This window comes from Leptidea sinapis, chromosome 10, assembly GCF_905404315.1.
Source record: "Leptidea sinapis chromosome 10, ilLepSina1.1, whole genome shotgun sequence".
Classification (NCBI taxonomy): domain Eukaryota; kingdom Metazoa; phylum Arthropoda; class Insecta; order Lepidoptera; family Pieridae; genus Leptidea; species Leptidea sinapis.
This window is the reverse complement of record NC_066274.1, coordinates 837,365-860,635: the sequence shown is the minus strand read 5'-3', so window position 1 is coordinate 860,635 and position 23,271 is coordinate 837,365. Positions and strand designations below refer to the sequence as shown.

General features: G+C 35.1%; 1 protein-coding gene across 3 annotated transcripts in view; it reads right to left on the bottom strand.

The window, feature by feature from the left end:
- LOC126966517 (transcription factor Sp9) overlaps positions 1–23,271 on the bottom strand; it is a 124,378-nt gene that overhangs the window by 47,104 nt on the left and 54,003 nt on the right. Inside the window, exon 1 of one of the 3 annotated variants that reach the window (XM_050810638.1) lies at positions 9,313–9,491. The exons of the other annotated variants lie outside the window; for them this stretch is intronic. Coding sequence (XP_050666595.1) covers positions 9,313–9,390 — 78 coding nt within the window. The 5' untranslated portion in view covers positions 9,391–9,491. Of the gene's footprint in view, positions 1–9,312; positions 9,492–23,271 lie in introns of those variants that run through there. 3 annotated transcript variants of the gene reach the window in all.

Genomic DNA, 23,271 nt, shown 5'->3' with positions numbered 1-23,271 from the left:
AGCTAATGTCATTGAAACTCATGAGTTTTATGGTATTTTTATGGGAATAAGTGGCAAAGCGAGTTTATTGCCAACAACAGATCAAACTGGACATCAAAATGACAATACTGGATACTATATTCATCATCGTCATCATATCAGCTGGAAGACGCCCACTGCTAGACAAAGGCGTGTCCCAAAGATCTCCACGACGATCGGTCCTGTGCTGCCCTCATCCACACTATTCCGGCGATCTTGACCAGATCTACTGTTATCGAATGAGAAATGAGGTGATCCGGCAGAGAAATTAGGTCGCTGCTTAGGGTGATCCGGCAGAGAACTTCTTAGGTGCAGTGGGATGTTCATATGAGCCACAAAAAAGACAACTCTGGAGTGGCTTCGACTGGCATTCTCGGCCCTTCCCCAGCATCGCTGGGAAAGCTGTTGAGCTGCCAGCATAGAGGAGGATTTTACACAGAAGTGGATTTTGATGTGAGTGTAACATATAAACTGCTGCTGCCCTGGTTAAGAGAGATTAGGTCTACGTAAATATATTTTACTCCTCTCGACACATAAACCCTGGGATCGAAGTGTCCTTGAGTTGAGACCGTGACTCGGAAAATGTGTAGGGAGCCCTCCGGCTTGGCAGTATCTGCGTGAGGACAGCAATGGCGTGCATTGGGAGAGGTCTATTTTTTATGAAAATAAGGGACGAGACGAGCAGGGCGTTCAGCTGGTGGTAATTTATTCACCCTGCCTATTGCAATGCAGTGTCACTCAGGATTCTTGAAAACCCCAAAAATTCTGAGCGGCACTACAACTGCGCTCGTCACCTTGGGACATAAGAAGTTAAGTCTCATTTGCCCAGTAATTTCACTTGCTACGGCGCCATTCAGAACGAAACACTGTAATGCTTACACATTACTGCTTCACGGCAGAAATAGGCGCCGTTGTGGTACCCATAATCTAGCCGGCATCCTGTGCAAAGGAGCCTCCCACTGGTCTATGTCAAGAGAGAACTAATTCAGGATGACAATGATGGTGATGAATGTACAGGTCACATATTTGAACTGTTAGTTCAACGGCTACTCAATAAAGGTTGTGAGTTCATTAGTGATTCTTATTGGACGCATAGAGTTCCATAGTTCTGCCAACTCTCTGTGAAAATATTATGACATAATATTGTATTTTGTTACGTCTTTCAAATATACTATCGCGCCACTGCAGAAGCGACCTTTGATGGTGAGGTTTCTAACTAAATTAAAAAGAAATGTATCTTATGAGTTATGACTCGAAAGAAAGTTTTATGTCAGCAATTTAATTTGTTCTAAATTTCTCAGTAATGTGCGAACATACAAACAAAGCAACAAACAGAAATATATCAATTCTAAATTCGTAGATAGATAGATGATATTTAATAGTCTTCTAAGCCAAACAATAACCAAAAAAGCACTCAAATGTATATTTATGCTTGCTTATTATTCTTTACGATAGTGAATAATTCATAGGTTGTCTGCTCGAAGACGACACATTCACTCATGTAATTGTTAATCTTGGATAGTGTAAAATCCAGTCAAAAATACTAAAAATTACACGGATTTTGGGGTGTCTGGTGAACAGAGGCAATTGCAAGCAAAGTGGACTCAAATTTGGAGTTTAAATCCAGGAACAGTAATACCACGTCCCATGTACAAAACAATACTAAACCATTAAAAATTTAGATGTCTGTTTTAAATCTTAAAGTAGCACTCTCTAAAAATGGGTTTAAAGTAGGCAGTAGTTTTAGTGATAGCTTCATAAAAACCTTTTATAATAATGTGTCTGAATACAGTTATGTAATGTACCTTAAAAGGATTGTATTTAATTATGATGACTCAACCAATAGCCAAAAAGATATTTCGAAGCTGCATTAACATAATTATGCTTTTAGATTCATTCAGATTGGCCTTCTGTTTACTTATAGATCCGTGTCGGTTCAGCTTTCATTCATGTAAGCACGTTTTTAGGGTTACGTACGTCAAAATGAAAAAATGGAACCCTTATAGGATTACTCTGCTATTCGTCTATCAGTCTGCCTGTCTGTCAAGACTCTTTATTATTGCGTATTGAGTTTAAAATTAAAAAGATATACTCAAGTCAAAAGTCTCTTGAAGTTGTTAAAAAATCAATAAGTTAACGTAAAAAAGATATGGCCGTATATGCCGCAAAAAACATATATTTCCACACTCTCAAGTAGTATAATTATAATAGTAGTAGGTATATATAGGGTATAAATTTTGATTCCCTTGAGATTTTCCGGTCACCTAGAATTATGGGGAAGTAAATACCGTGTTATACATTTGTAATTAAATCATAAAAAACAACTTTCTGCAATGATATGAATGGCGCGGGTCCATATTTTGAATTGAGTTAACCGTGTCGTGTATCACGTATCGTATGAAAGGGCTTCATTGGCACAAGCTTAACATTTTTAATTATTTTTAACCGACTTAAAAAAGGAGGAGGTTCAAATTCGTCGATATTTTTTTTACGTTTGTTACCTCAGAACTTTCGACTGATTTTAATAATTCGAACCGATTTTAATAATTCTTTTTTTATTTGAAAGGATATACTTCAAAGGTAGTATGGTGTTTTGTAAGTAATATAATTAATTAGTATAAATCTAGCTACGATTATTGTTAGTATTGGAGTCTTTGTCAGCCAAATTAAGTTTGAAACTACATACATAGTTATAGGTGAGATGTGCTTGAGTCGCATGCACGAGGTGAGGGGGCGAGTGGCGTGAGCGGGGCCGCGGCGGGAGGATACCGATTCCAAAAATAATAATAATCGTAACTAGAATTATTAAAAATAAAAATTAGATTGTATAAAAATACGTAATTATTTTTTTACTTTTTAGTGCATATTATATATATTGTTTTGAAATAGTGTTTTTGAAGTCTATTGGTTTTTAGGTATAATTTTTATGAAGTATATATGAGTTGACAATTTTTCCCCTTTTTTTATAAGTATAGGTAGGTGCCTAATAATATGTACAGAACCTTCGGCAGACGGGTTCGACTCCATCTTGTCTGTTTTTGTATTTTAGCATCACCAATTTATCTACACTAAATAAACTGCAATTAGTTAAACAATTTGTTCGTTTAGCAGTGAGAGGCTATTTAGCTGAGCGGCACTGCATCGTATTGAGGAGGGCGTATTTCCGTCAGGAAAACGTCTTGATCCTCTCGTCAGTTTTTTCGTCTATTTCTAATAAAAAATTGTACACCGTATCAACTTCATTTAATCATAGTACCTATAGTAGATTATTATGTTAGCCTACCTTCAATCTTCTTGCATAATTTCTCCATCAAGAAGGAAATTATTCACATTTTAAAGCACATTGAGGAGAGTTCAATTCATTTTCTTCATTCTTTCTAAGAGCAGTTGAAGAACGCACATAGAATCTTTGATCGTTGATGATTTGAGCCGCTCTTCGTTGTATGCGGTCAAAAAGAGATGGTAACTGGGGAGCCCCCGCCCAGAGGTGAGAACCGAACACAATATGAGTAAATTTAACTATCATGGTGTCCTGTTCACCTAGTACAAATTCTGTGTAAAGTTACATTGTAATAGAAAAATCACACTAACCGTTTAATTTTTTTTTCATTTAATTATACTTTAATATAAATTATGGACTTTTTACTATTGTTTCAAATATATAGTCTCCTAGCACATTCAAAAGTATATAAAATATCACTATAAGGTTAAGGCGTGGTGATATAAAATGTCCTTTTCAACTACACTGGCCTTCAAAAGTATGTATCACACTTTTAAAATTGCGATAACGTTTTAAGTTCACAAGATATACTTTCGAAATAAAAAGGACTCCAAAGAGAATTTAATTTTGTACATAAAAACTTTATAGTCGGTAACCTTCTTTTAAGAATTGGCTGAAAAAAAACTTCAAAAACAAAACAATTCCTTTTTCAAAGTGGACGTTTCCGAATTACAATTTTACCATTCACATTTTTCTTTCTGTTTTAAATTTTTTTCAAGATCGATGGGTCTTGTTTTAAAAATTTATGCACATAACTTTAATTTATCATGCCTCTTTCAGTTGAAGAATGTGCTAGGATCATGGCTTTTCTGGAACTAGGCATCAGTATGCGTCGCACTGCAAGAATGGTGGGTGTGACGGTACGAACGGTCCAGAAGGTAAAGCGAAGGTACGAAGAGACTGGACACCATCTGAGAAGACCTTGTAATGGCAGACCCAGGTGTACCAGTGCCCGAGAAGATCGTTATATTATTTCCACTGTGTTAAGAAATCGCCACTAAAATGCAGTTGAAGTCCAGCAACAGCTACTTCAGACCCGGAGGGACAACATTAGTGACAGTACAGTGAGAAGAAGACTTGCTGAAGCAAATTTGAAACCCCGAAGACCACCGAGTGGCCCAAAACTCGAGATACAGCATCGAGTAGCGAGACTGCGATACGCCCGTGAACACATGCAGTGGGATGAAGAAGAATGGTCAAGAATTTTGTTTGCAGATGAGTCTCGATTCTCCCTTTACACTTCTGATGGAAGGCGAAGTGTTTACAGGCGACCTGGTGAGCGATACCTTCAAGCCTGCATCTCAGAAAGAGTCCAATACGGTGGAGGCAGTGTACATGTATGGGCTGGCATATCTTTAGAAGGTCGCACAGAGCTAGTAGCCATAGAAAATGGCACCCTCACTGGGCAAAGATATGCTCAAGAGATTCTCAATGAGTATGCAGGGCCGTATTTAGCAAATATGGGTGATGGATCGATGCTGATGCATGATAATGCCCGGCCACACACGGCTCATATCGTACAAGAGTATATTCAGGAGGTCGGTATCAGCGTGATGGCTTGGCCATCAAGAAGTCCTGATCTCAAACCGATTGAACACGCCTGGGATGAGCTTGGGAGGTTAGTCAGAAATCGCAGACCACCACCTACTACCCTCAGGGCACTAAAGCAGGCCCTGGTAGAAGAATGGGAGAATATTCCCCAACATCAGCTCCGAAACCTAGTGTTCAGTATGCCAAACCGGCTCGAAGCTGTAATCAGAGCTCGAGGAGGCAATACCAGTTATTAAAAATTAAACAACATTAGTTTAATTTTTTTAGATTAAACTAAAAATGTCTATTTTCATCGTTTTATCTTTTTTAAGTTAAAAATGTTACTAATGTATAATTTTAGTTTCTAAGAATTAAAGCCTATAAAATTTGCAACAAAACTTTTTGAATCTTAAATCTCTAACTTCTATAGTTAAGAAAAAAAATTAATTTGAAAAGTGTGATACTTACTTTTGCAGGCCAGTGCAGTACAAATTCTGTGTAATATAATATTGCAATAAAAAAAAAATAACACTATCCGTTTCTATTTTTTATTTTATTTAAGATATTCATATAAATTATGAATTATTTACTATTTTATCTAATATTTAGAGCACATTTAACTAAATAAGATGTCACATTAACGTTAAAAGTTGAGTTATAAAATATCCTCAATCATGTAAACTTAGATAACAATGTAACCAGTTGACAATTTCAAACCGGATACCGCCGTGCGAGATAGCTCACAAGATAACTTGTGTAATAGTCACACATTCATAAATAATATTACTGGACCTACATAGACCACCTCAGTGTATGAAGATGCATACATTGTTACAAATTGTCGCGTAGGAACGCTTCGATGTACCCACTGACCTGTATTGGTACCACTGGACAGGCTGTTTCATATGTTTGATAGCAAATTTTTTGTGCCTATTTGAAACGCCACTCGCGAGTGTCCACAGAACTAATTGTGACGTATAATACAAATAGCTTTGAAGGAACGTACAATACTCTGAAGTATTTTTTGCATTTTCAATTGATTTCGTTCGTTTTCCGTGTTATTTATACTTCAAGAAACAATAAAAAGTATAAAGTTAAAGCAACACAATATTTTTTGTAATGTCATCACTAGTTTTAGTACAGCAAACTCTCGCTACATGGCCAACAGCGCCAAAATGGCGAATATCAAACAGGCACAAAAGCACTTTGACAGCCGCCAGTCCAGTGGTATATAGTAGAGGTCAGTGGATGAACCTGACGAGAGTTGATAAAATCTTCATTGATAATTTCAAATTGTTTCAAATTTCTAATACAATGTAAATTTAAGGATGGAAGAGTATCATTTTGAAAATATAACAGTATATAAGCCGTACTAAGCGTGGCCTACCACCCCCATCTAAAGAGGAACAACGGCGGACTGGCGAAGTGCCAGTTCGTAGAAGTAAACCCATATAAAGGCTCGTTCCTTTAAGATTACATTCCGATCCCTGACCCACTCTTTTGACAATGTTATGCGCCTAGTATATATCCTGGTTATATTTATTTTATTTTAAGGCCAGTGATGTTTCTTATCAGTGGGAAGCTCCTCTGCACCGGCTAGATTATGGATACCACTACGGCGCCTATTTCTGCCGTGAAGCAGTAGGTAATATGTAAGAATTACTGTATTTCGGCCTGAAGGGCGCCGTAGCTAGTGAAATTACTGGGCAAATGAGACTTGACATCTTATGTCGCAAGGTAACGAACTCAGTTGTAGTGCCGCTCAGAATTTTTGGGTTTTTCAATAATCTTGAGCGGCACTGTATTGTAATGGTCAAGGCGTATCAATTACTACCAGCTGAACGTCTTGTACGAGTATTGAGCGAAGTGTCGATATGGTATATCTCTAAAATATAAAATTCTCGTGTCATGGTGTTAAACATTGAACTCCTCCGAAACGGCTTGACCGATTCTCATGAAATTTTGAGTGCATATTGGGTAGGTCTGAGAATCGGACAACATCTATTTTTCATACCCTAAATGTTAAGGTTTTTTTTTTTGACATTATTTTTTATATTTGTTTGATTATGAGTTAGCATTAAGAAATACATACAACTTCAAATTTTCACCCATATACGATCAACAGTTACTTTTGTATCGCGATTTTAATATCGGCAATACAACTTTTATTGGGTCAGGTAGTATTTATATAGATTTGACGTAATTCGTTGTTAAAAATGTCATGTATTAAATCTTTAGTGTTATTTCTGCTAAGTTTCAAATGTATTTCAAATGTTCGTTTCAATTTCCTTGTTCTATACTTACGTCTTACATAATCAAATTTTCTGTTTTTTTTTTGTAAGGTGACATGTTTTTAGGAAATTGCTATTTTAAAAAATTGCGAAAATATAACAATACATAATAATTGTTAAAGACTTCGTTAAGTCTTCAGTTATATCTTCTCGTGTGAATAAAAATTTAGTACGGTGATTAATAATCTACACAAAAACTCATAATACAATAATAAGCTTGTAATAAACGGAAGACGAAACATTCAGAACTCGAAAGCTAAGGCTGAGATTTATAGAGCTTAAACTTTGCTCAGAGTTTACTTACGTAAAACATAACTGAGGGTAAGCATAGCATAATTAGTGATTTCGTTTTTATAGCAAATGCAAAAGTCAAGTTCACGTTTTATCGCTCAGCTAAGTTGTACGTAAGTAGAGTCTGAGCAAAGTTTGCGTACGCTCTACAGATCTCAAGACTAAGTATAACTACTTCAAGTTGCTGAGCGAAGCTGAATATGCATTAGATCAGAAAATGCCCCACTGTGTCAGCTGTCAAATAGCTGACATTATCGTGAGATTAATCTAAGATAGCCCAAAAGTCAAGTTCGCGTTTTATCATACTCAGCTAAGTTATACGTCAGTAAAGTATTTGCAAAGTATTAGTATGCTCTATAGACCTCAGCCTAAGAGTAGTTAGACAAAGCTGTGGAAAGAACTTCCTTGTGCGGTGTTTCCGATACGATACGACATGGTTACCTTCAAAAAAATGGCGTACAACTTCCTTAAAAGGCCGGCAACGCTCTTGTGATTCCTCTGGTGTTGCAAGAGAATGTGGGCAGCAGTGATCACTTAACACCAGGTGACCCGTACGCTCGTTTGTCCTCCATAAAAAAAGCTTGTCAAATTGCCACGAAAATTTTGAGTATCTAGAAAGAGCTGGCAGTAGTCGGCAATCAGCCCGTGCACAAAGAACCACTTTGGAGTATAAATGTGTAGAATGGGGCCCTGTACCATAAAACCATTAAAGCTCGTAATAAGACGAATCGCAGTAGCTGCAAGCAAACATCCAGGGCTCCGACTAGACTCCACGGGTGGTGTTTGTCCGCCATAATAACACGTAATCACACCAATTAAATATTTTTATTTCCTTTCTTTCTTTGTCAGCGACCGAGGTGTGCCTTTGTTGGCTTATTTTCGTGATCAACTTCGTAAAGTTTTTGTGTTCCGACGTGTGATTTCGAGCAGTCCAATTATTTCTTTTCATAAAAGGCATTCGTATTGATTTTATAGAATTTATTAGCGACAATACTTGCTATTTTAGCGCCTCTTGGTGTTTTTGTATAGTATAACTTGTGTAGTTGTATTGTAATTAATATCTGACACCCCTGTGCAAGTATATTTAATAATTACCTATACAATATTATTTATTTTAATTTGTATTAATTATACTGTATTATTAATACTATACATAAAAATATTGGTTGTTAGAAATTATTAATTTTTAAGCAATGTTGAAAATTGAAATTTTATTTTTGTTTTTATTTGATGTGTTTGTCTTGATGGTTGTACCTTTAAGTAGGTACTCTACGAAACAGTTATCTATTTTATTTTATTTTTTATTATATTGATATCAAGAATAATTGTTTGTTATGAACTTTACACGCATCGAATTGAAATTTTGTTGAATATAAATATGTGTTTCATAACATATTTTAAAAATGTGTGTGTGCATATGTAGTTATTACGTGCCAACCGCGATCATCGCGATTCTTACTATTTGTAAAAAATTAATTTTAATAGATTATTTCTGCTTCATTTTATTATTTTTTATATAAAGAGAGTTATTTATTACTAAGTAAGGTATACATAAAGTAAATTTTATAATAGGTACAGATTATACATATCGTTTTTAATACATATAAATGTGTCTATATTTTTAAGAAGGTTATATTTGGCACTAAAATAAAACTGTTTTCTTTTATATTATTTTAAAATCATTATCATTTTAAAAATTAATATAGGTATTTGTATAACATATAATAACATAGAATTTATACTCAAGATCATTTAATAAACTGCAGAAATTAAATATTTATAATGACAAAAATGATCTCGTTGACTATTTGAACGCAATCGTAGGCGGCGTGGTGAAAAATCTAATAAAAATATCGTTAACAGATTCAAAATAATCATAATTATTCTTAAAATGAGATTTACCTCGTTGAAGTAATTATTGTTAACGTTATGGGGCACGGGCGGCGCCCCCCCATGTTGATGGTAGTAAGCACAATTCATCTCACTGGTCACAACACACGCGACAAATTTTCATATCAAGAAAAAGTCCTCCGAGCAATTATCGTAACGAATCGATGCCGCGGACGAATCTCGCCTACTAATTGTAGGGTTTGCCGGACGAGTGAGCGTATCGCGTTCTCACTCGCGATAATCTCCCGTCCCTCTCCCGCGGGTGCGCTGTCTACGTGATTGTTTACTCTTTGGGCGGAACGCGCAGGTTGGTCGACTAGGGCGGGCACATCTAACGCACGCAAAACTAACACAACCCGATAACGCACTCACCGCTGTAATCAAAGCTCTATGAACTAAACTAATCAATAAGTCCGTTGACAATCACAGTTAGCTATTCTCTTTGAACGCGTAATGAACTACATGTATTTAAAAGTTTGGATCTGATTGGAATATCATTTTTAAATCAGCAACAGGGCGGGCGTAAAGTTAACCTGACAACTGTCAGTGCATCTCCTCTCCTCTCCACTGATTCCATCTTTAATTCACCGGAAATCCAGTTCAAAATTATTTTATATATAATTCTTCTAACTGGATTTCTTATTACGATTTTTTTGTCAAGTAGGTTTTGTGCTCGAGTGCACTTTTTATCTATAAATAAATTTAAAATATTTTATTAATGTTGCCTTTGTCGTAAATCCTACTACTCCACAGCTGAATATCTAAGTGATCGGACAGGGACTCGATTATGATTATTTTATAGCAATAGCAATGACAGTACAATATTGTATATTTGATTAAACAAGCGCAAAAAATGAATCCTGGGAGAGATTCTTCTCTTTCAGAGTGCCATTTGTTTTCGAAGCGGTATCTAGTAAGTATATTAGAAATGACAACAAAAAGAAAACTAAAGGAATTAATTGTGAAAAAATAAATGCATTTAATGGCTTTTCTTATGTAGCTCGGTATATGAGGTGTGGATGTAGGGGCTATTACTTAAGGACCAAGTTTTCTCTTCGCTCTGCTTGAGCTATAAATAACACCCTCATTGTAGGGAATTCTAACAAATCCCACTGTAATACAAAGTGCATGCAAGTGTTAGAAGATAACTGAAACACCAATCTATCGTGTGTATTAATTAGAATTTTAATAAACAGAAATATCTGTTAGATATTACGTTCAAAAATTCCTACGTTCACCCTGGTCTCCTCTATATTGCTTTTAATAGCGTAGAATCCTCAAAAATTCAGCATATAGCCTCCTCTTTAAGTAGAAGAACTTTAAGGCACTACATATACTTACTAATGTAATCGTGTTACATTTCATGTGCACAACGGAATCTTCACGCAAGATTGGATTTTATATGGAAGAGCACACAAATAAGGGTACAATCGGGTCACCGGATGGTATCAGTCCAACGTGGTCTTTGGAATCACAGAAGCCTTGTAGACTTTATAAAGTGCCGAATAAATAAACACATGAATTTGAAAACTGAAAACACATTGGTGTGTACGTGGCGGGTGATGATCGAACGGAGTCAATTGTTCGACCGATTTTTTTTTTATGGAATAGGAGGACAAACAAGCGTACGGGTCGAGCGTACACCAGAGGAATCATAAGAGCGTTGCCGGCCTTTTAAGGAAGTTGTACGCGCTTTTTTTGAAGGTACCCATGTCGTATCGTCTCGGAAACACCGCACAAAGAAGCTCATTCCACAGCTTTGTAGTACGTGGAAGAAAGCTCCTTGAAAACCGCACTGTGGAGGACCGCCACACATCCAGATGGTGGTGATGATATCCCAACTAGTGGGGTGTTGCGAAGGTGGAATTCGGCGGCAGGAATCAGGTTAAACAGCTCTTCGGAACACTCCCCGTGATAAATGCGGTCAATTGCGTCACCAACGCTTTTTGATGCTTTTTTTTTAATACGGGACGAGATGAGCAGGGCGTTCAGCTGGTGGTAATTGATACGCCCTGCCTATTACATTGCACTGCCACTCAGAATTCTTGAAGAACCAAAAAATTCTGAGCGGCACTACAATTGCGCTCGACACCTTGAGATATAAGATGTAGGTACTTAACATCATTTTCCCAGTATTTCACTAGCTACGGCGCTTTAGGTCACCGGGATCAGTCTTGGCTAGGTGTCCTATTTTCACTGCCGAAGATTCAGTGATATCTAGCCAGTTTCATCCCGTGGCATTGTGCGTCTTCCATAGCATCTAACACTGTGTTCGTCATTATCATTATTTCAGCCGGAAGATGACCACTGCTAGACAAAGGCTTCCACCAAAGGACTCCACACACTCCACACTAAAGGTGACCCTTAATATTTTTTATTTTCAATTTTTATATCTGTATGAATAATTATATTATGAGACAAAATATTGACGCATAGTTTTACATTTCTGCTGTGTTATTATATCGTTACAAGAACGGAGAAAAACGAAATTTGTATTGAGTGATTAAACTTCTACAAATATCGTAATTTACTGAAAAGATTTTATATTACGTGTTCAATTTGAAAAATCGGTCCAGACGTATGTAGGAGAATTATATGTCGACTGTATTGAGAATCTAAACCAATCTTAAATTCAATGAAACACCCAAAAAAAGCCATCTTCGAAACTACTTGAACACACAAAAAATTTCAGCCAACCAGAAATCCAGCCGTTTAGGAGAAGTTCACTGTCAACACACGTACAGAAGAATTATATATATAAAGATATCAAATTTATAAACAACTAAACATTAAATACTAACATTAATATTCTGATTATATTTTAATTTATTATAACTTAATATATTATTATTATTATCATTCACGTATAATGAGGCAACATTTATAAATTTACGTAAGACGAGCGGAAACTCGCGACATTTCTTACGTACATTTCAGCGTATTATTTGAATAAACTTAAGTTTTTTATATGACATCGCCTATAGGCTTTGTAAACACTTAATTTTTTGACAATTGAATGAGTGGACATCTGCCGGCTGAAACGATGATGATGAAAGCCTAACCTTATTTAAAAAAAATATTGATACAAAATAATGATAGCTTCATATTTTTTTTTTATGATAATAAGGAACGAGACGAGCAGGACGTCCAGCTGATGGTAATTGAGACGCCCCACCCATTACAATGAAGTGCCGCTCAGGATTCTCGAAATAGCCAACAATTCTGAGCGGCACTACAATTGCGCTCATCACCTTGAGACGTAAGATGTTAAGTCTCATTTGCCCAGAATTTTCACTAGCTACGGCACCCTTCAGACCGAAACACAGTAATGTTAACACATTACTGCTTCACGGCAGAAATAGGGGCCATTGTGGTACCCATAATCTAGCCGGCACCCTGTGCAAAGGAGCCTACCATTTGTAAATCTATCTTCTTCTTAAATGTATCTTCCGGCTTAAATGATAATGATGAATGCCCAGACCTTATTTATAAAATTATTAATACATATAATAATGATAAGTTCATGATTAAATCTGTCAGTAACCCAGCTGTAAGCATATAGAGTTTCTCTAATATTGCTAAGTATTCTTTCGCTGCACAAAGGTAATAAATGTTTCCGGTTCGTAATAAAGTATCCACATCGTGTTACCCCCAGACTATTATAAAAATTGATCCATTTTTTACTTCCCCAATCTGAGCGTGGGCGGATACGTTTCATATGACAGGATGCATTTTATTCGAAGGAGCACGCGAAATATGTGATACAACAGATGTTACACTGATTTTATGAAATTACATCAGAGTATATTATTTTTTTATATATTTCTTAATAAGCACAAACTTAATAAATATAGGTAGTTTGTTTATTAATCATAGATTTATTTCTTTCAAATTCTACCTTTGCAAATCACGCCACAAATAATAAACAAAAAACAAGTAAACATTACTGTGTTTCGGTCTGTTATATATAAGAGACTCGAACCAGTGGGAGGCTCCTTTGCACAGGATGCCGGCTAGATCACGGCTAGGGTACCACAACGGCGCCTATTTCTGTCGTGAAGCAGTGTAAGCATTACTGTGTTACGGTCTGAAGGGCGCCGTAGCTAGCGAAATTACTGAGGAAATGAGACTTAACATCTTATGTCTCAAGGTGACGAGCGCAGTTGTAGTGCCATTCAGAATTTTTGGGATTTTTCAAGAATCCTGAGTGGCACTGCATTGTAATGGGCAGGGCGTATCAATTACCATCAGCTGAACGTCCTGCTCGTCTTGTCCCTTATTTTCATTTAAAAAAAGAGGAGGCAAACAAGCAAGAGGCTCGCGGGATGGGGAGTCGTGAGGCCCATGGACATCAGCAACAACAGGTGTCAAGAGTTGTCGGCCTATTTTGCTCTTATCTTGAAGATGCCTAAGTCGTATCGGTTCGGGAAAACAGCAGCCGGTAATCGATTCTACAAAGTTGCTGTGCGTTTTTCGTTTATTGTTGCCTTAAGCCTTAAAACAAAAATACAAAGAAGAGATCTTATTTTGAAAATAATTTTGACTTAGGGTTAAAAACCAAGGAGAAAAGAGTCGTGAACGTTTGTAAGGAAAAATAGCTACTTTTCTCTTAAAATCAAAAATCTTTGTAAGTACAACAAAGTAAATTAACTCGCCATCATTAAAAACACTGCGAGGTGACAAACAGATGTGTTTCCCGATAAGTTTCGTGTAGAATACAGAGTAACACGCCAAATGATAGTTATTAGTTCGTACGGGGCGACGCGTGCGCATGTAATTATTGTAATCCGCGCAGACGCCCGCTGAGCACTACGCCTTTTCTATTATTGTTCCCATTTTAGGACTCCGTCTAGTGTTTATAACTCACGCTGAATAGGGCCTTTCTTTTGTAATTATACATTTGCTGATACAAATGTAGATGCGAGTAAATTGTGCGTGAATTGTTCTACTGTTTATAAAGTCAGGATATTGTTTTTCACACGACTATGGCGAATAAAAATGGAGGGTTATGAATTTAACTGGTATGTTTGATTGTTCCGTCATAACATCCAAGCTATCATTGGAAGCATCTTGATTGCTTTTTTTATACCAAAAAAAGAATCACATATAATATAAACCCATTTGCAAAAAAACGGATATCCAAAACTTTTCTGTACAACAATGTAAATCTTAAACAAAAGGGGTTTTATATGCATTCAATTAATAAGAAACAATTGTCTGACCAAACGTATTAGGAGAGTTATAAAAATTGCATTTGGCTCCATACCTACTTTGTGTAAAGCAATCACAGCGATTCGGTTTTCTTTATCACCCCACTTCATTTTAATATCGCAAAACAACGTATTGGCGCCTAAATCAGAAAACTCGATGAACAATCATATAAAAATTACAGATTCCAAATTCAAATGCAACAATTTGTTTATTTTGAATTGTAACTGTATTTATGGCCAGACTTAGCATATTTAGTACTTAGATGTAGATGCTTCTTGACATAAGTGCTATTTTTGGATCTAACGAATCTGTTTCATCGATAAAATGATTAATATACAACAGTGCCACTTCTAAAGTAAAATAAAAGAACTACTATGTCTACTTGAGAACTACTCTAACAACGACAACTTTCATGAATGCCTTTGCGAAATAGTGGCCATTTTAATATAGCTAGATATCGTACAATGTATTGGCGCCAAAAACAAAAAGCTCAAAGAACAATCATATAAAAATGACAGATTCCAAATTCAAATGTAATATTTTGTCCATTTTTAATTGAATACCATAAACACAAATACATATTTGAACATGTTAAAGGTTCTGTTCGTACTCGTGTTAAGATAATTGATTCATTCAATATTATTATTATTATTAAAGTAACTGTTCGTCGGTAATGAGTAAGTCAAGTAAAGCACGCGTGTTTCTGCGCGTGCACATCTGTTGTCCCGCCCCCCGCCCCGCCCACCTCACTGCTCTCTGGACGTCTAATATCGAATAACAAACTGTTATTTTATTCCCTTTTGTTATCATTGTTAATGTTATAAAGAGTAATTGATGGTTTCGAAACAGCTGGAACATTCGTTTGTTATGGACTAAGAATCATAAGGCACATAACCTATCTAAAATTTTAGTTATTGGTATTAAAGCACTTGTAATTACATAAATCTTTATACGAGTGACATTTGAAAGAAAGAAAGGAAGAAAGAAAAATTTTTATTTGTTTTAGTATTAATTGCTTATATTCATTAGACGAATATTTTGAATTAAAAAATTGACGATTTTTTATATAATATAATAATAAATAATACTGCTAATGTTACTAATGATATAGTGATAAAGTAAAATTTGCACGTCATAAATATGGTAAACATATTGTACTTTATAATATTTATGTAACACGAATCTAAGATATTTATTTAAAAAAAAACTGACTTTGACAAACAAAAAACTGTGGACCATTCATTGACATACAATAATAATACCACTAGACCCACAATCACGCTCAAAAGTTGTGTAAAGCATAACCTTATAAATATTACTTTACAAAACTACCCGTAAAGCCGAAAGGAGGTTAAATGGGGCCTTATAACTAATTTATTCACAATATTTAAGAATCGTGTAGTAACGCTTTATAACATATCCGAACAAAATATAAAAATATTATTATTTTCAGTGATGTGCCAACCCTATTTCGGTCAAATTAAAGAGTACGCTACGCAGAATGTAGTTCCTACATTTCTACCTAATTCACGGAACGACAAAAATTTAAAAGACCCAACCTAACAAAACAAACTAAACGAACACTTACTTTTTCATAATGAGCGTCAAATTTGTCAGAAATGGCTCCGCCTTGCTCAATACACAACCTCGCTCGTCGAGATATGGCTTGTGTGGCATTTTGCACCATCGACGTTCTTATTATAAGAAAACCAATCCAACACGCAGTTCCATCTCGGCAACCGTTGGACAATCGAAGAAATACACTCTGTCCTTCACATAACCATTTTTTCCAACTTGGCATTTTTTGAAGCCAGTAGGTACTTGAGTAAAAGTACATCCTTGTATTGAAGTAGCAAACAATTATGAATGAAAAAATAGAAAAACTATTACAGTAGACAATTATTAGGTAAAATAGGTACGTAGGCCTTTCTGTTTAATAATCTGGTTTCCTGACATGAGAGCTTACTAGGGTTGGTAAAATTTTTCCTTTGATAATTGGGCGTAGTTCCTTAAAAACGTTCTAAGCCACAAACATCACTTTAAGGAAATCGTGTTTAAGGTTTAATAAATATTATTTGTATTCCATACATGTGGGTTGGACTACTAAGCCATTATGTCATTTAAAGAGTGACGGTAGGGCTGCCATTTTTAGTCAGTCCGTTAATATGATTCACGTGACCAGTTTTGTATTCTTAACTCAATTTCAACATGACTGTGGTTTGGAACGTTTTTCTGGAATTAGGTCCAATTAATTATACTTTTACGGGGTATTTTGTAACACGTTGTTTAAGGGTATACATACAATACAGTGAGTATAGCTTCGATTAAACATTCTATCTTGCTGTAAGAGGATTTAAAATAGAATGTTTTTCTCTCTTCAATCAAAATCAAAATCAGTTTATTCATGTAGGTCACGGAAATGACACTTATGAATGTCAAAAAAATATATATTTTTCTGATTGAATCTACCGCGACTTCGTAAAGGGTTGAGCTAATGAGAAGAAGTAGCAAGAAACTCATTGCCGCTCTTTTATATCAAGATTTACAGATCATTTCAATTACAATATAATATGTAAAATGTAAAATGATGCAACAAACACACTCAAACGTCAAATAGTCAATGTCTTACATGAGTAAGTCAAAAAAGTAAATGTAAATCAATACAAAAGTTATTGAGTAATTAATATTATATTTTACTAACAGTAATCAAAAGCTCAATCCTTTAGGGTAATCAAATCAAAATCACCTTATTCAGGCAGGTCAAGGAAATCACTTTTCTTTTTATATCCACCTCCTTTGAGGGTTGAGCTTTAATAAGAAGTAGCATCCATGCTCCGTTTGTCTATCTGCTAGTAAGTCTATGGTTTTAACAGAATTTAAGAATTAAATGCACCCCAGAAATAGCATCACACGATGTGACAAGAACAATTTCGCACGTAAATAATAGTTCCTTTAAGTTGAAGCACAAAGCGAGTTATAAAAGGGTGCCTCGCTTGCAATGCAACACCAACTTCCGTCACATGTCTTTGGAGAGTACTAACTTACTTAGTTGCAACTTTGCAGTAGCTTGGCTCTTTTCTTTTGTAAATTTATTTTGTTTTGTTGCATGTTTTTTCGTAAGTATAATCAAAGAGGAAGTATAGAGTCTTATAATCTTAGTAGCTAATAAAACTTCAAACTAGATTTTTTCTTTGGGTCGTTTACTTCCTTGGTCTTCCATAGTGGAGGGAGGTGATGGCTGGAAAATCTTGAGACACATTATTGTCATTTTTCGATCTAAATTAATAAATTTCATTTGATTTACATGAATAGTTAATACAACTTTGAACTAAATCATAAGTAGCCAGAAACCATCTAGAATAAATTTCGCATCGAATAGTGGTAGTTTCATGTCGATAGGATCAGTGGTTTAGGTGTGAAAGAGCCTCAAAGAAAGACCATTTTCATTTTCTTTTTTAATTTTCTAACGTGGTAACGAACTAGGAAACATCTAATATTGCATCTATCAGTAATTACACCTCCTTTTTAATTCAAACCCCGTGTAGTACTGTAGATAAGTCCATCCATTTCATAATCAAGAATCATATCTCGTCTACATACTTTTAATAATTCCTTCAATAATCGCATATCTTTGATAAGACCAAGGATAATCTCATGTCACATCCACAATGTTGTTAAAATTTCATTCAAAACACGTGTAATTTCTTCCTTTTTGATACAAAACTATTGTTGCTATGGGCCGCTTAGTGTCATTCATGTCTACAATTCATTCATTGAGTACATTGAGGGCCGCTTCCTATGCAAAATGCAGCTTAATCCCGGAACAAAGGTGAATATTTCCGATGGTCATATTCGCAGCAGTACAATATATATAGATGTTCACTTGGAGATATTGGTTCGTCAGATTTCGACAATGTTTGCTAACATAATAGGATTAGCGTTGAATATTTGACAATTCGTGTAAGCTGTCCAACATTTGAAGTGTCAATTAATGTTTGAATGTAAGTTTTTCTCGTACTAAAGTTTAAAGTTGTTTGAGCTAAAAATATGTGAATGTTTCTCACAAAACCAGTATTTTTAATACATATTTGAAAAGTAAAATTTTTGGAGCGCTGATATTGCAAATTGTATATTTATTTGAATTTATCTTTTCTATGATGGTCTTTAAATTTAGAATTAAAATACAGGCTGGGTTTTTCGAGAAAGCCAATAATGGCAGAAATTTAAAAAAACTACATATGCAATTATTGGTTTCTTATAAATCAAGGGCATGAATCCTTTCACGACTTTTCTCTAAGTCTCGTAGTTTCCAACTTGGCCATCACCGTCCTTCTCAAAAAACCATCCTGTATAGGTGTATGAATCGTAAATACTTTGGACTTATCTTTCCCATCATAATGTCTACAATCATAGAATAATGGGAAGAATGTTATGCAGTATATATCTATATATACTATACTTATCCTTATTTCTGTGACAATTTATATAAAATTTTAGAATTAGAATTTTGATGCTATGCGTAATATACACCTTAGATTAAAGATTGGTCTCTGCTGCGCTTCAACTAGATACCGTAGGCGTAGTCGCAAAGTGTGGCAACGAATACTACGCCTAAGTGGGCGTACTCGACCCAGTCTCGAATAATGTGTGACGTTGACGTAGCACATGTTCGGTTAAGCTTTGGTAATAATTCAGACTAAAATGCCGGATTGCGTAGTAAAACTTTATAAAAATAATTCACATAATATCATCAGTTAGTATTTTGTATTTTATTAATTTCAATGTAAAATAACACGAAGGGTATGTTACAAAATTTGAAAGATGCCATTGAGTGTCAAGATGCCACGCACACAAGCATCCAATAGTTGCCGTAACAAAAAAATCTGTTGTTCTTAGGTAGTGCGGTATCTAGTTGGAGCGCAGCAGAGACCAATCCTTAATCTAAGAGTGTATTATTGCTATTATATGTCTAATTGCACTACTTTACTAGTAGATTGTTGTCATAATGTAGACTACATACCAACACTCCAGAAAAATATCAATTTTCTGGAAATACACCAGCTTTTATGTCTGTTTCACACAAATCTACTGTCTGTATGTGCCTAGTTTATTTAAGAAGTCCTAGCAATAAAAACTTCATACCTACTTGCCTAGATGTATTTACCAAACTTAAGTATGTAGGCTTCTTCTTAATGTTTGTATCTAAAGGATGTAATGTATAATGTTGTGTAGTTGGTATTATGAGTATGTAGTAACTTGTACATGGTGTTTTGTATAACACGTTTTCTTTTGAGAAAAAATAAAATATTTGTATTAGTCGATTCGCCGTCACATAGACGAAATCAATATCTATATATATAAAAATGAATTGATGTTCGTTAGTCTCGCTAAAACTCGAGAACGGCTGGATCGAATTGGCTAATTTTGGTCTTGAATTATTTGTGGAAGTCCAGAGAAGCTTTAAAAGGTGAATAAATACGAAAATGTACGGAATTAAATAAAAACAACAATTTTGTTTTTCCTTTGATGTGTCCCCCGTCGTTCACAAATGAAATCGAAAGAATAATTTAAAATTAATAACTAATTAGAATCTTTATATAATTTACTAATATACTTTATATAAAACTTAATTTTAGCTACCTTTAGTTGGTAGATTTTATGTACGATTTAATATTTGGTAAGTCTGAGAATCGGTCGATCTATTTTTATACCCCAAAATTTTTTTTTCTTATTACTTTATATGGCAACACAACGTTTGCTGGGTTAGCTAGTAATTAATATATTCTGAGCAGTATAGTCGACATATTGAGTGTTGTATCATGTCTGCCGCAGTACCGGTGAACGAGGTACAATAAACAACAAAATCAAGCATCCACTCGAGTAATAATGGTGTTTCCACTCTGTAACAATAACTGCGTAATAGTCGCGAGCTTTTACGAGCTTTTGTGAGCTTAGCGAAGCTCCTACGTTCTTGTGACGATCTCATCCCGTCTCGTACTGCTTTACGACCGAATATATTTATTATTGAATACTAACTCTACGCTTGAGCGACGTCCCGAAGTGATCTTAAATCTGTTTAGTGCGCAGGCCTTCGTCATATTGTTAAAACACTCACCGATGAATATAAAATTGAATATTGTTTACAATGATTACACAACTTTGTTGGAGAATCAATTTTTAAATTCAGATCTAAGGCTGAGATCTATCTATAGATAGAGCGTACTTAGAAATTGCTCAGACTTTACTCAAGAGAAACTTAGCTGAGTGTCAGATTAGCAATATAATCTTTTATTTAGTTTTATAGTCATTTGACAACACTTAGATTATGCTGAGTTTTACATAAGTAAAGTCTAAGGACGCTCAATAGATCACAGCATAAGACAATTGCAGATTACACCTAGAGGTTTTTTTATGGAAAATGAGGACAAACACAACATATTAGTCTACATTGTAGTAAAACGTTATTCTATTTTTTTTATGAAAATAAGGGAGAGGCAGGATTCTTGATTAACGCCAAAAATTCTGAGTGGCACTACAACTGCGCTCGTCAGCTTGAGACATAAGTTGTTAAGTCTCATTTGCCCAGTAATTTCACTAGCTACGGCGCCCTTCAGACCGAAACATAGTAATGCTTACACATTACTGCTTCACGGCAGAAATAGGCGCCATTGTGCCCATAATCTAGCTGGGATCCGGTGCAAAGGAGCCTCCCACTTGTGAATACTGGTAATATATAAATATTTATTGTAGGATAACGTTATTCTAAATCAACTCATTCCACAGTTTTCTTTTTTTTTATGGAATAGGAGGACAAACGAGCTTACGGGTCACCTGTTGTTAAGTGATCACCGCCGCCCACAATCTCTTGCAACACCAGAGGAATCACAGGAGCGTTGCCGGCCTTTAAGCCAAACCAGCTTTGTTGTACGTGGAAGAAAGATATTTGAAAACAGTAGAGGAACGCAGTAGGAATCAATCCTAATTCTTCATAAACACAAGTAAATCTAATATTATAAATACCTAGACATAACATATTAAAGTATAATTATTATTAATTAACATACAGTATTATTTTCAATTAGAGATGATGACGTGATATGAACAGATAGACGCGTCGCCGCGTATATATGCCTGTTGTTGAGATAAAATTAATGGCTGCCATTAAACCGCGAAACACTCCGCGGAAGACTTCATTAATTTTCCACAACAGTAACGCCTCTAAATACCGGAGATCTTCCAGCGATAGATTTATTAATAAACTCTCGTGTCGGTCCGTTTCGAATACAATTAACTATAAAATTTATCATAATACATCTGACATTATGTAGTAAACTAAAGTATGTATATTAAAAATGGACGCGTGTATATTTGTATATATCTCCTATGGCAAAACTCACTGATCTGATTTAATGAAATATTTTATCTTCAGATTAGGCCAACGAGTTTGGACAGATTTTCTGTTTCTAGCCAATACTGTACGTTGGGGAAAATGTGTCTTCACGTTTAAAATGAATTCTTTGGTCTGGTATTAAAAGGGCTCACTGCTCACTGCTCTTAATAGTTTATTTACAGATAACAGCTGAAATGCGGCTTTATTAAAGGAGTGTATAAAGTATTTACCCTTGAGAGCTCATTTCTATCTAATGAAGCCTGTAATTAACATTTCTTTACTTTCTCAAGTTATTATTAAAGTAAAAAAATATATATTTGCCCTCTTAGCACCAGACCATAAAATAAGTTCTCTAGAAATTTTGGGATTTCTGATCAGAAAAGCGTGACTTGTAGTTTTGGCAGCCCTCTCTTGATGTTAACCTGACACTGCCTAAAGTGTTCTGATGATACAGGTGGAAATCTAAAAGTCATCAAGGGCATATTGCGGAAGACATTGACAGCGCCCATACATTTTTTTTTATTTTTGCTGAGTGGCCTTCACTGGTTCCGTAACCCTTTGCATATTGAAGTATTTAATCTAACTGTGCAATTCATCATTAAATCTACTATCAAAGGACAATGACCAGCAGTATATGGAGCTTGGGCCACGTACAAATATTTTTGTGTCTCGATAAATGTTAACAATTTATGTTATAATTGTATTTAATTTAACAAAAACATTTTTCTGCATGGAATGGCAGATTCAGAGAAAAACAATTTTAAAGAATGTTAGGTAAGGTTAGTTTATTAAGAAGGTAGCGCTCGTTTGCATGAACTTTACTACCTTTATTACCTTCTTTATTAGTTAGTGTGCAAAAAATACATTATATGAAACCATAGACTCACCGCATGACGAGTTGTTTCGATTCGATTATTATTCGTTAACGAGACCTATTCCTAAAAGAAATCGATCTTTTTAATTAATGTACTATAAAGATGCTACTCTTGGTCGATTATGGTTAGATTAATAGCGATCGATTTTATTATTACAATCATATATTCTTTTAAAATTTTAAAAAAATACTCGGGATTCGAAGTATTTCTTACTACCAAACTGAATATAATAATGTAATTTAAATTATCAAATATATGTATGGTCAATTTTCTTTGTTATTCAAATGTGACAGGAAAGATTTAAGACAAATGCGTTTAAATTCAACAATAAATCAATTAAAATAACCAGTGTTCGCTTGTATTCTTCCTAACCACAATTAAACAAGAAATGGGGTTTAATATAATTACTATTGTTAACTCCGTTTGATTCATTAGTCAATACTGGCAACCTACACTCAACAAAGGTGCCATTGTAATAGCAATGATCAAAATTTC